The sequence below is a fragment of the Tauraco erythrolophus genome, chromosome 6 (genome assembly GCF_009769465.1).
Source record: "Tauraco erythrolophus isolate bTauEry1 chromosome 6, bTauEry1.pri, whole genome shotgun sequence".
Classification (NCBI taxonomy): domain Eukaryota; kingdom Metazoa; phylum Chordata; class Aves; order Musophagiformes; family Musophagidae; genus Tauraco; species Tauraco erythrolophus.
In genome coordinates, this window is record NC_141470.1 from 46689724 (window position 1) to 46702288 (window position 12565).

The window sequence follows — 12565 nt, forward strand, 5'->3', positions numbered from 1 at the left end:
GAAGGCAGCAGACACACTATGAAACCCAAGATTTATGTAGACTTAAAATTCCAAGTCAGGTTTAGAAACAGCCTAAAATAGTCCTGGGAGATGGAGGACTGTGTATTTTATTTTTACATATACAAAGTTTTCTTTTTTAATTAAAAGAAATAAGCTATTAATTCTTCCTACCTCAATTTTTTAGCTTCACTTACTCTGAACATGTGAAAACTTTCACGCCAGGGATTGACAGCAAAATCACTGTAGGTTCCTGAGACCAAGAGAAGCCTGCTGGGTAAGAGAACAGTGAAGTATCTGGAAAAGCCCACTGTGAGTTGGGGAGTGAAGAGCCAGCAACACTGGGAGGTGTACAAGAGACAGACTTCAAGGCCCATTCAGCTGCAAGACAAGGGATAAGCAACAGTAGCCTGAAAGAACCCAGATCCTACCCACATGTGAATGCACGAGCAATACCAATCAATCTCAAATACGTTTTTTAGTAAGAACTTCCAATAAACACACGCGCATCTATACAGCCATCTCTTGCAGAGACAAGCAGTTAAGTGGTTCCACATTCAGGACAGGATAGTCAGCACCACCTGGCCGGTGGTTCACACTTGGCTGGTGGCCAAGGTGCAGTAGATGTTCCCATGTGCGTGCTCATGGTTACTTCATGTTTCTGAAGGGAAGGCCAATGAGTCTTGGAGACAGGCTCAGTGCAGACACACACAGCTGAAGTCATGTGTAACAGCTGTGTTACAGGGTAAGGGAGATGAGAGAACAAGCAAAACCCCCCTGAAGACTGTCAGGAAGTGTCTGCAGACAGTGTCCATCCATGGGAAGTCCAGTCAGAATTTGACAGAGAAGGAAGTCCCACATGAGCAACCCTTCTCTACCTGGGGGTTGCTCACCACCTGGAAGGAGCTGCGAATCAGCTCCTGGCTGAAGTCCACCATGGAACCTTTCACGAAGGCCAGGCTGTCCACGTCCACGACCACACGGGCACCACCTTGTTCAAACACCCTGCAGAAAAGCAGCATGTTTAGCCATTAACTGTGCTGCAGACCCAACAGAGAAGCACAGCCTGAGCACATTCCTTATCTCACAGGCTTCCTCCCTTCAATCCAAGATACCATCATGTCATGCACACCCTTCTTGTCACCTTTGCAAAGAACAGTCACACCTGACCACCGCTACACGCCTTTGCCCTTGCCTGTCATCAGGATTGATAACTGTGTCCAAGGAAAACTTGTACTGGAATCCAGAGCAGCCACCTCCTTCCACCTGCAGTCTGAGAAACTCTGAGCCTTCTGTGATCTCCAGCAGCCTCTGCAAAGAAAATGAAAAGGATTAAAATACCTGCTGAACAAACTGACGAATGCTCAAACGTCCCTCTATGTGCCCAGGGCAGGCCAGGCAGTTTAGAAATCCCTCCCAGAGGCACCCGAGCTGCCTCCTGGGGCCCCTACCTTCACACAGCTCTCGCTGAGGAAGACCTGTCCCTCGTTGGGGTCGCTCTCCGTCGGGCCCGACTGGGAGAAGGATGATGCCCACCGCAGCTGGCCGCCAACTGCATAGGCAGGACCCGGTGGGATCGTCTGCAGCGCTCGTCCTCGGCACAGCGGAGCGGGACACCAGCTGCCTCAGGGAGAGGGGAGGAAGGCGGGAGCCTCAGAGGGGTCCCCGTCGAGGGCAGCCGGCCCGACCCCGCGCTGCGCGGCGCGCTCGGCCCCGGCCCCCGCCCCTCCCCGCCGCAGAGCGGCGACACACGACGACGCTCGACGCCCCGCGACAAGCCAAGGGGATCGAGCCGGCCCGCCGCCGCCGCGGTACCTCGTCCTGCCGCGCAGCGCCAACCTCCACCAGCGCCTCAGCGGCCCCGGCACCGCCATGCTGCCCCTCGCGCCCGCCCAGCACCCCGCCCCCGCCCGCCCATTGGCTGCCCGCCGCCGCCGCTTCCGGCGAGGGCCGCCATGGCGCCCGCTGAGGCGGAAGCGCTGACCCCGCGGGGGTTGCTAGGCAACGCGCTGCTCGCCCCACCGGGCCGGGGGCGGTGGCTCCCCTCCCCGTGCGGGCTGGCTCGGCCGGGCGGCGCGGTGTGTCCCCGGAGGCGGCGTCCCTCGGCGGGCGGAGCTCGGCTGCTGGCTCAGTAAAGCCAGCAATAAGCCGCTGGAGCTTTGCACAAAGGCACGAAGCCGCTGTTTGTCCGTGGGGATGTCTTTATCGCGGAGGAAAATAAACAGCAATAAGCCAATAAGGAACAATAAAATAAATAACGCAGTGCTTGCCAGCAGAGCATGTTTGCTCTGGAATTAGCTGTGCGAGTTGTTTATCCTGAGAGGGACAGAGGTGCTGTCGCAGCGGAGCGCGGCAAGCAGAGCAGCGAACGTGGGGCTGGGCTGAAGGGGTTTTGGGGTTCTTCCCTGAACCTGGCTTTTCTGGTTTGCTCTCCTTTATCAGGCAGGGGCTCAGCTCAGAAATCCCCGTGGAGGCTGTTTTCCATTGGGTGGGCACTTAGGCCCTGGTGCTGCGGACGTGTGCTCAGCCCCCCCGCGTGCCCATGCCATCCCTCACCTCCGCTCCTCACCTCCCTCCTGCTGGAGCAGGGCCCCGCGACAGCCAGCAGGCCCGGCCTCCGCTAAGGGCACCTTTCCCTTGGTGGTTGGCTTCACCTCCTCCTTGGTACCTCACATCTCCCGGAGCCCTCTTTGCTCCATCCCTCCTAGGGGCTTAATGACTCTTTGTTAACTCTTCACAGTCAAAACGGCAAGCAAGCAAGGAACTCAGGCCCAATAAAAGGTTATATGCCTTCTGTTCAAGGTGCTCTTCCTCTTGGAAAACTTGGATATAGAGAGTTGCCGTGGATGTGTCTTCTCTTACCCCACTGAGCCTGGCTGGCAGCCCTAAGCTGAGCCGCCTTGCCTAATTTCTCTCTTAAACCTGATCATCTGACATGTGACAGCAGTCTGGCCAGTTGCTCAAAGGAGTGCTCGTGGTTAGAAGCCTTCATCTCGTTATTCCTCCTGTGCTTCTGGGGGAGGAATCTTGTTCCTCACCCCTGGCCAGGCTTGTGCAGAGTCACACAGTGAGATGGTGGAGGAAAACCAGTCATCCCAGCAGGAGTGGGTGATTTAACATCAAGGGACCTCGGGACTCCGTGACGGTTTGCTTTCTCACCATCCCGCTTCCAGCAAGATGATGCTTTTGCAACCACGTGCTTTTGCTTATTTGTCTCACCCTGAGCATGTAAAGACAGACTGGTTTGAGCTGTTTACTTTTGCTTGCTCTTGGGGTAACTCTAATGATGTTAGGATAAAGCCAGGAAAGTATCACAGGCAGGGTCCCAGGGGTACTGGTATTAATTCAGGTACCTGCAATGGTTGATGACTCCTCAATCAGGTATATTGCAACAATTAATGCTTTAAAAAAAACATACAAGGTGTTTCTCCAGTTATTATCAATGTGGTGTCCGAAAAGCAGATGACTTCGGAGGAGTCAATCAAGAACTCTTGGGAGAAAATGGGGGAAGGATCATGCCTGCTTTCCATATCACACCAGCTTTCCTTCTCACTCTGCAGTGTTTAGACCGATCCCACTGCTTTTCCCCATGTTGTGACTGCATTCACTGTGAACACCTTTTGCAGAATGGATATAGCCCCCCAAAATAGACACCCTTACTTCGTAATTGCATTGATTTTTACCAGTGTTAAGTGTCAGAAACGTAACAAGTACCTTTGAGGCACTTGTGGATGTTGCTCAGATGGCTACTGCAGACTGAAAGAATGAGAAAGAGGCTAGCTGGCCTCAGTCAGAGTTCATTTAATCTAATTAATAATCCACTATGCTGAGCAGTGACTCAGGTGCCGGGGGCAAATTTTCTGTGCAGCTAGGAGAGGTGGGTGTAACTGAGAACAGCTACTTACTTGCACCTCTTTTTATCGCTGTCTGTTTTTTTCCTTCTGCTAGCTATGTGGTATGGTGGTATTTTTCTCTTACTCAGAGTTATGGTCTAGGTTTTCTTCCTTCTTGGTTGGTTGCCTTGTTCCTGATAGCTCGATGTAATCTGTTTTTCGGTTTGGTTGTGTTTTGTTTTCTTCTTCTTGTTCCGGTCTGTGGTATCTGGGTTTGGGAAGTTCCTTTAGCTTTCTTTAAGCATGCTGCATTGAAGAGATTTGTCTGTGAGCTGAATTCTCTAGATATTTTGCTCTATTCTCCTCTGCAACGTGTATGCTTAAATCATCTTGTATGTGTTTTGGTGGAAAAATGAGCTTGTTTCAGCGATTCAGAACCTGGTGATAATAAAACCTCTGATGTGGCATTGAACGTGAGAGCGGCTTGCGATGCATTTCAATGTGAATTCCGATGATCTGTAGCAACAGGAGCATGTTCTGGCTGAAAGAACAGTAAATTGATTAGTCTCTGTTAGTGGATTTTCCTGAGAACCTGAGTTTTGTATTCACTGCTGCTGTAGTGCCTGCAGGTGCTGTTTACTGAGCTGCAAGTGCAATGCTGTTAGAGGGATTTGGATCATTGGGTGTAGCTAGCTCATAAAGTGGAACCATATACTTCTTCCTCAAGTAATAGAGTTGGTTGGATTACAGAAATGAAGAACTCGAATAGCAGTCTCGCTGGAAAGAATTTACCTGTCGCTTTCTTAGCCTTTTCTCCTGGTGTTTCTTCATCTTAACACAAGCTCCGCATGATGTCGGTAATCTAGGAGGAGTTTGGCCAGCCTGCCTGCTTCCTTATCTGTCTGCGTAATAATGAGACCAGCCTAAAGTTGCATTGACTATTTTTCAAGTGTTTTGGTGAAATTTTGGGCTCCAAGGTGACCGGAAGACCCACGTCTTGTATCACATGTCGAAAGGGGCATTTGCTTAAAAGCGGGGTCTATCAGGTTGATGATGGTTATGCTGCCCTGGGGAATTTAAGCTTTAGTGCTGTTATTGCAAAACTGGCATGATGGTCATGTGTGATACCAGCTAAAAACCTTGGGCAGGATGTTTCTGCGTCTTTCTTTTCTAACGGCCTTGGCTGTTGTTTTACAAACTTAGGCTTATTAGGCTTTTTATTAATCCAGTTTGGGAGGGGGAGGGGGATAGATATGATCCTAGATTCAACAATTCGCAGTTCAAAGCCTTTGAAACATGTGTAGCCTTGTATGTGTGTAGTCACCACTATTGCACAAAAGCGTCTGCAAAGCAAAGGCATCCGGAGAGCTGTTTCACAGGGAGGCATGCATTGCAGTTTAATGCATTATGGAATTTGCTCCTGAGCATGACGCTGCTTATCCTGTGAATGTGTGATGGTAGTTTATGGTGCTCCTCTGACCTGATCACACTTCTGTTCCCAGCGGTCAGATAGGCAGCTTTGCTTATCATCTGTAAGACTTGACAGATGGGCAGAAGGAAAGCTTCTCTAAGGGCATGAGTTCTCATGTGCCAGGAAAAGACTTTATCTGGGTTGGTTATGAAGGGTGCTAGGTGGGCTTAAACAAGCAGCTTAGTCTCAGCAGGGTCTTCTGTGGGTTTTTTTTGTTTTGTTGTTTGTTTGTTTGTTTGTTTTCCAAATAGGGGTGCTGTAAGCATCCTGGTCTGTTTGCTTGAGGCCTCTGCAAACTGAACGCTTATTCAAGATCTTAAATAAAATAAAAGCCCACTCTCCTTTCTGAAGGGAGGGATTTTTTTTTTTTCTTTTTTTCTGTGAAGAGCTTAAGCACTCAGTGGAGACGCAGCAGAGCAAGTCCTGCTAACGCTCTGGGGTTTCTGGTGTGACACCCTTTGTGGAATGCCTGAGCAAAGCGTGGGGGTTTCGACTCCGGGTCACTTGGCAGTGCCGGGGAAGCTGAGCTAGCAGACACCTTACTGGGACAGAGGTCAGAAGGGGGGAAACTGCATCAGCTCTGCCACGTTGCCACCGAATCAGCGCTCACATGCCTTTATGCTCCTGATGTGACCCCGTTAACTTGTTACCATGCCAAATTGGGAAAAAGCTGTAAACTTCAGCTTGGGCCGAACGCTTGCTGAAGCGTCTTAAACATCCTCCAGTTTGTCTCAGCACCCACAGCACAAGCTGTGAGGCTCCAGCGTGTCGGGAATCTGGGAAGTGGGACTGACTCTGAAGTGCACTGTGGGACTGTGCTCTGAAAGGCAGCAACCACAGCAACTAACTTGGATGTAACTCTTGGCACTGGGGTTACACAGACAGCTTGCAACACGCAAAGCATCACGTACAGAACGAGCAATGAATAAAGCTACAGGCCAGCCTACTACGCTAGCTTATGTACTTTCATTTTTTTCCCCTTTCAGTAGAGGCACCGAGAGCTGCCCAGCCCAGCGCACGGGCTGTACCCGAGCGTGTCCTCCAGCTGCCGCCCTTGGGCGCTGAGCGCACCAGCGCAGCCCAGGAGCAGACGTTTCCAGTAGCAGCGCTACTGGAGGTTGTCTGTCTGTCTGTCTGTCTGTCCAAGCGCGGTAGTTCCAGCACAGCCCTCCTTCTCCCCCGCCGCTGCCCTCTCTTCTCCCGTGCCGGAGGAGTCACGGCGGTGTAACCGCTGCCCTTTTCCAGACCGCAGCCTTGCCCGCACCGCTGCCCTACGTGATGAGAACCGGACCGCTCCCGCACCGTCCCCGGGAGCCTCCAGCCTACCCGATCCGGCCCGACCAGCCCCGGCACTCCGGAACCCTCCGGCGGAGGCCCCGCCCCCGCCCCGGCCCGGCCCGGCCCGGCCCCGCGGGCGGGGCGCGCCGGAGCCGGCCGGTGGGCGGGGCCGCCGCGCTCATGTGACACCGCGGAGGAGCGGGTGCCGCTGCCGTCGCCGCTCGTGCTGCCGCCATGGTGCCGTCCCCGCTCGCCCTGCTCCTGGCGCTGGGCGCCGCCGCCACCGCCGTGGCCGAGCCCCTCCGCTTCGTCGACTGCGGTGAGTTGCTGGGGGCGGCGGGAGGCAGCGCGTGGGGACGCGGAGCGGGGTCGGCAGGCGGAGGAGGCCCGGTAAGCCCGGCTCTTCCTTGCAGGTTCCAAAGACGGCAGCATCCAAGAGGTGAACGTGAGCCCCTGCCCCACGCAGCCCTGCCTGCTCCATAAGGGGACATCCTACAGCATCAACGTCACCTTCGCCAGCAGTAAGTATCGCTTCCTCAGCTGGGGTGCCAGGGGGACGGGCAGGGGGGAGGTGGTCGCCTCTGTGTTCCGCTGCTCAGAGAGGAGTGGGGAAGGGTGGCCGGAGAGGGGTCTGTGTGGGGAGAAGCGGCTGGGGAGGAAGAGCGTCCCATAGTTGTGTTCTTGCAGCCTCCAGGGTATGCGGAGGGGAGGGTGTACGGTAGAAACGTGTTCTCTGCTCTCGTGCTGTGCTCACGCTTCGCTGTGTTCTGCAGAGATCGAGAGCCAGGGCAGCAAAGCAAAGGTGTATGGTGAGATGCTGCACGTGGACATACCCTTTCCCATTCCTGAGCCTGATGGATGCAAGTCTGGGATCCAGTGCCCCATTCAGAAGGGCCGTTCCTACAGCTACCTGAATAAGCTCCCTGTGAAGAGCGAGTACCCCAGTGTAAGTAGGCAGGTAACTGGTCTGCTCCTCCGAGCTACTGCCCTTCCTGGGGCAGTCCCACCACCTGCCTTTAAGAAAGGACACCTTGTCCTGTGATGGTGGGAGGAGGTTAGAAGGCTTCCAGGACCATCTGGTGGCACTTCTGTGGTGAGCATGACTCCTGTTTCAAGTTCCTACTTTGGGACGGACCCAGCAGAGGAAGCAGCTTGTCTCCAGCTGCTGAGGAGTGGCTTCAGCTGCCCAAATATCCTTCTGTACTGTGCCTCCCTGCAGAGCCTGCTGCGTTCAGCCAAATGCTCCCAAACTGGAGGTGCTCTGCTCCAGAGTACAGTTCAGCTGGGAGGCTGCAGAGCGTTTCCACTCTCTGCTTACTCAGAGAGTGGGGATCCGAGTACAGTGTGTGTGAGGTCTGCTTAATGCAGCTGAACCCTCCATCTATGTAGGATACTCCAAGAGTCACTGCCTGAGCGTGACCCACCTAGTGCCATGGGGGCAAAGCCCCAGCTCTGTCCTCTTTGCGCAGAGCTTCCAGAACCTCCTTGCTCCACACAAGTGATAACTCCTCTCCCTGTGGCCTTGCCTTGCAATTTCCTGAACGCTCTCATTTCCCTCTGTTCTTCTTTCTCTTTCAGATTAAACTGATTGTGAAGTGGGAGCTGGTGGATGACCAGGACCAGATGTTGTTCTGCTGGAAGATACCAGTGCAGATCACCAGCTGAGGAGCCCTGCCATTAGTAGGGCTTGGGGAGGGGAAAAACAGAAGACAACACAGGCCAAATTCTTTTATATAATAAGCATTTCTTCCTGCTTCCTTCAGAGCTCTGCAGCCTCTGAGCAACCACCACTGTGTTCCTGCAAGGTCAGCCATGGGCAGAGGGCTCTTACTCCATTTAGAGCCCTCGGGGTGTTCTCAGAGCAGCTCGAGGGGGAGCAGTGTCTGCTGCAGGAGTGACTGAGCATCATCCTCCAGCTGCTCTGCGGAGGCCCTTTAGTTGTTTGGAATGGAGCTGTCTGTCCTCACAAAGGAGTTTCTCTGCGATGAACCTGGCTAGCGTCTGAGCTGCTACCTGGTAACCTTTCAGTGCCTCTTCTAGAATGCCGGCTGCATCCATCCTCCTGTGCTTCTCCTGTTCTGTCACGGCTGGGATGCTCCTGGGACCTGTGTTTGCCATCCATGCAGCTGAAGGAGAGGGAAGGAGAGGAGGCTTTCCCTGAGCTGGCAGCTTCCCCTGTCCTGGGCTGCTGCTCAAGCCAGCAGGACTGCAGCTGGGAAAACTTCCTTTTTGTGGATGCAAAGCCAAATGGTGTTCGATGTCTCTGCAGGGATGACTCTTTCTCTAACCAATGGTTTGCACTACTACTAACTTGGAGCTGCTGGGAGCTCCTGAACCTCTTTTTATAACTTTCCTTTTAATAAAGGCTAGATAAAATCTGCTTGTGTTGTCCTCCGTGAGCAGAAAGGAAAAGCAGAGTGGCTGAGCATCTTCTAGTTGGGCTCGGGCTGGTCTTATTTCTCATCTGAAAGCACTGATGGAGGTGGTACACTGGCCTGAGTGTGGGTGACCTGTGAGCAGCCAGGCATCTCTGCTGCTGGCTGGCAGGGTGTTCAGCTGGCAATGTCTAGCTGTGTTCCTGCCTTGCTGGTCCTGTGCTGGCCTGAAATTGTGCAAAGGCTCCCTGAGGAGGTGGTGGTGGTGTTGAACATGGCTTTGGTTGCTGCAGCATAGGTAAATGCCTTTCTAGTGAGGGCTCTGGGGCTAGAAAAGCAGCTCCCAGACCTTCACAAGGGCTCTTGCCAACTGCAGAAACCTCCATGCTCTCATGCTTAAACTGCAGCCCCCTCATGTGTGAACAAGGCAGGGTGTGAGCGGCCACAACCCTTGTGCTGGCTCTGGGGGCTGGAGCTGGCTCCTGCAGCTGGCATTGGGCTGAGAGTTAAGCAAGTATTTGGCCTGGCAAGGCTCTCTGGCTCAGCAGCAGGAGGAGGCTGGGTGCCAGTGTGAGAGGGGTAAGAATTGGCTTATGAGAAGGGGGTGGCCTTGCCAAGCTGGACCCGCATGGAGATCGTGGCTCTGGTCCCCCTTGGTAGAGGCAAGACAAGCACAGTTCTGACCAGCCCCAGTGTCTTGAGCCACAGGGGCCCAAAATAAATGTTTTATTTAACAACATGAGATAAGTTTCCAGCAGACTCAGTTAAAAAAAAAAACCCAAAACTCACCAACGACTTTACAGAAAGGAAGCTGGACCTGCCTCACCCTGCCCAGCCAGCACAGGGCATGAAGGTGAAACGTGGGGCTATGGGATGCGCCTGGGCTGGCTGCAGGGAGAGCTGGCCCTGGGGCCCCTCAGCTTCTCCCCCATGCCCTAATGTTAGGCAGCTTTAGAAAGCTGAGGTTGACACCCCCCTCAAAGTTCTGGCCTGGGGGCTGGATGCTTCACGAGGAGCGAGGCCAGCACCCACGGCATGGGTGAGGCTTGTCGCTAGGTCAGTGCAGCAGTGGTGGGGAGATGAACCCCCTTTTTCACAGGACCAAGAGGGGAGGCTGGGGCCACGTGGCAGGGGAAGGTGTCTCGTGACCCTCTACGGCACGGGGCGATGCAACGGGTGCTGGGGGCCAGGGTGGGCTCTGCTGTGGCAGGAGCAGGGGCTGGCAGGGTGGAGAGGGTGCAGAGGCTGGGAGCTCAGCCCTGGCCCGTAGAGACAGATGGTGGGGAAGTTGTGCACTTTGGAGGGGAAGGAACAAAGAGCCTCGAAGCACCCGCAGCCTCGGGAGGCCTTTCTCTGTGCTCCCAGGTCCTGGGTGCCAGAGTCGTGTGCCGGAGGGGAGCATCCCTCACCCCCGCTCCCCGAGGGCTACGCTGCTGCTGGGCTCTGGGCTGTCTGGGGCACGCAGTGGTGGGGCCAGGACAGGGCCACGTAGCCCGGCGAGCAGTGGCAGCGGTAGGAGCCCTCTGTGTTCTCGCAGGTGCCGCCCCGGCACAGGGGCTCGGGGCTGCCCACCTCCTCGCACTCGTTGATGTCTGCAAGGAGGAGAAGAATGGGGGTGAGCCAATGGCACAGTGAGCAGTCCCAGCCCACAGTCAACATCTCCTTGTGCCCCTGCCATCCCCACAGCCCTCCCCTACAGGTGCCCAATCCCCATCCCCAGCACCTCCAGGATGTCCACTGTGACCCCACCAGCCTCCCACACTCCTCAGCACATCCACAGAGCCCCCTCTGTCCCCAGGGGTGACACCCCCAGCATCTGGCATCCCCCAGCACAGGAGGGAGCCTCACCCCCTGCCCCAGCAATGCACACCAGATAACTGCCCTCCCCATGCTCCACAGCTGGTGACACTCCGGATTAGCAGCTTCCTGCTAGTAAGCTGTGCTAGCGTAAGATCTAGGAGAAAGGCCTCCTCCAGCCTCGGAAAATGCCCTTTTCTGATCCAACAAGGCCAAGAAAGTAGATGATGGTGGCCCTGAGAGGCTGATTATCACCTCCAGGAGCAGAACACAGAGGGACCTCGCGCTGCACAAACAAGGGCTTGTTTCATTAACCTGCAAACTGTGCCAAAGGGCTCGCTCGGCCGGCTCATCGCTGCGCTAGAGTGTGCACGTAAGCCCTACAGCAGTTGCCCTGTGTCCACTCTGCTAAATGCACTTCCCTGGACACCCTGCCTGAGCTACCTCAACTGGTGGTGGGGCCACCAGCTGGGCAGAGCATCCCTGTGCACCCCAGAGCCCTTGTTTGCACCCACAGGACCTCCAGAGTTCTCACCTGCCAAGGCAGGTCCAAGCCCTCTGACCACAAACTCCAGCCTCAACCCTCACAGATCGGCAGGGAGCGAGAGTGGGGAGCAGCTGAAGGGTTCAGCCAGCCACCCGAGGGAGAGCAAAGGCCCCAGCCATGACTGATGGACCCCAGGAGGACTGAAGAGTTCTGCCAGCCTGGGGACCTCGGGTTATCTCTAGCACAGGTGGAGGGGGCCATCTGGCAAAGAAAAGGAAGTGCAACCCCAGGGAGGGAGGCTGGAAGCAAAACCTCCAGGTGCAGTGGGAGAGAGCACAGCAGGCACGGGAGGAAGGAGGAGACGAGGGGAAACATAAGATGAGCGAGCTTGAGGAACAAGGCAGCCTTCGTACACAGCCAAAGCAGTGGTTGAACAGGCACTGCACACTCGGGCTAAACTTCAGGACCAGAACATCGCCACGGACGGGACACGCTTGCTCAGAAGGCTGAGGCGTAGATGTTACGCAGCACATCAAGGGAGATGTGCTCCACAGCCTGGGAAGTGAAGGGAGGCAGCCTTGCTGGAGGCACCAGGGAAAGGTAAAAGGGGGAAGAGCAAGCAGGCTGGTCTGGCTGTGCACCATCAAATTGAGACGAGAAGTAAAACAAGGCTACTTTAGCCCAGAGGCACCCAAAAACTAGAAGCGGTAGAGTCCCACTAGCAGCGCACACCAAGCTATGGAGCCTGCCTGCTCAGGCAGGGGTGGGGGCAGGCAGCCCATCTTGCAGGGCGAGGGCAAGCTAAGGAGGTGAGAAAGGAAGCACTGCAGCAGCCGCAGGAGTGCTCTGAAGGCCTGAAGTCAGCAAGGTAAAAACACGGGGATAACTAAGCACCATGTGGGAGAACTGAAGAAAAAAAAAAAAAAAAAGAGACAGGCTCCAGGGTAAAATCAGTGCTAGTTAGTCCAGGACACGAAAGGCAACAAGCAAAGGCTCCATAAATATGCTAGCAGGAAACAACGGGGAATGTCGGTCTGGTCCTTATCGGCGGAGGAAACAAAGGCCAGCCAACGCCGAGCTGGCTGGCGCAGCTAAGGCAGGCTTTGTTCCAGCCATCATAAAAATGTGACCAGACAGGGCGCGGACCATGTTTGAAGTGTTTAAACGAGGGTGCAGGAGCACAGGGAGGGAAAGACTATACGGCGATGGAGAGGTTCAACAATCAGATAGATAAAGCAGTTACCGTCCACATTGCTAAAGGCCTGCCACAACTCATCTTCACAGGCTTAATGCTGCTGCAGTCCCTGAAAAATTGGCAGTTCCCTCC

At 54.7% G+C, this 12565-nt stretch overlaps 3 protein-coding genes across 5 annotated transcripts in view; 1 reads left to right on the top strand and 2 right to left on the bottom strand.

Annotated features, from left to right (window-relative positions):
- Positions 1–163: 163 nt before the first annotated feature.
- Positions 164–1871, bottom strand: ISCA2 (iron-sulfur cluster assembly 2). Its single transcript, XM_086613707.1, has 4 exons — positions 1813–1871; positions 1449–1617; positions 1193–1308; positions 164–1002 (listed from the first exon to the last, which is right to left on the bottom strand). Exons 1-4 carry the CDS (start codon positions 1869–1871, stop codon positions 828–830), a joined length of 519 nt encoding a protein of 172 aa, XP_086469833.1. The 3' UTR covers positions 164–827.
- Positions 1872–6813: 4942 nt separating this feature from the next.
- On the top strand, positions 6814–8959 carry NPC2 (NPC intracellular cholesterol transporter 2). The gene is made up of 4 exons (XM_086613676.1): positions 6814–6898; positions 6993–7100; positions 7353–7525; positions 8158–8959. The coding sequence occupies exons 1-4, from the start codon at positions 6814–6816 to the stop codon at positions 8242–8244; spliced, it is 453 nt and encodes a 150-aa protein (XP_086469802.1). The 3' UTR covers positions 8245–8959.
- A 1420-nt stretch (positions 8960–10379) lies between these two features.
- Positions 10380–12565, bottom strand: part of LTBP2 (latent transforming growth factor beta binding protein 2) — a 75377-nt gene continuing 73191 nt past the window's right edge. For all 3 annotated transcript variants that reach the window (XM_086614015.1, XM_086614014.1, XM_086614012.1), the window contains one exon: positions 10380–10546. In XM_086614015.1, coding sequence (XP_086470141.1) covers positions 10380–10546 — 167 coding nt within the window. The remainder of the gene's footprint in view (positions 10547–12565) is intronic.

Coding starts and splice junctions, on each gene's coding strand:
- NPC2 (XM_086613676.1), top strand. CDS start 6,814: ATGGTGCCGTCCCCGCTCGCCCTGCTCCTGGCGCTGGGCGCCGCCGCC. Junction 7,101..7,352: donor CAACGTCACCTTCGCCAGCA/GTAAGTATCGCT, acceptor TGTGTTCTGCAG/AGATCGAGAGCCAGGGCAGC. Junction 7,526..8,157: donor TGAAGAGCGAGTACCCCAGT/GTAAGTAGGCAG, acceptor TTTCTCTTTCAG/ATTAAACTGATTGTGAAGTG.
- ISCA2 (XM_086613707.1), bottom strand. CDS start 1,871: ATGGCGGTGCCGGGGCCGCTGAGGCGCTGGTGGAGGTTGGCGCTGCGC. Junction 1,618..1,812: donor GCGCTGCGCGGCAGGACGAG/GTACCGCGGCGG, acceptor TCCCTGAGGCAG/CTGGTGTCCCGCTCCGCTGT. Junction 1,003..1,192: donor GTTATCAATCCTGATGACAG/GCAAGGGCAAAG, acceptor GCTTTTCTGCAG/GGTGTTTGAACAAGGTGGTG.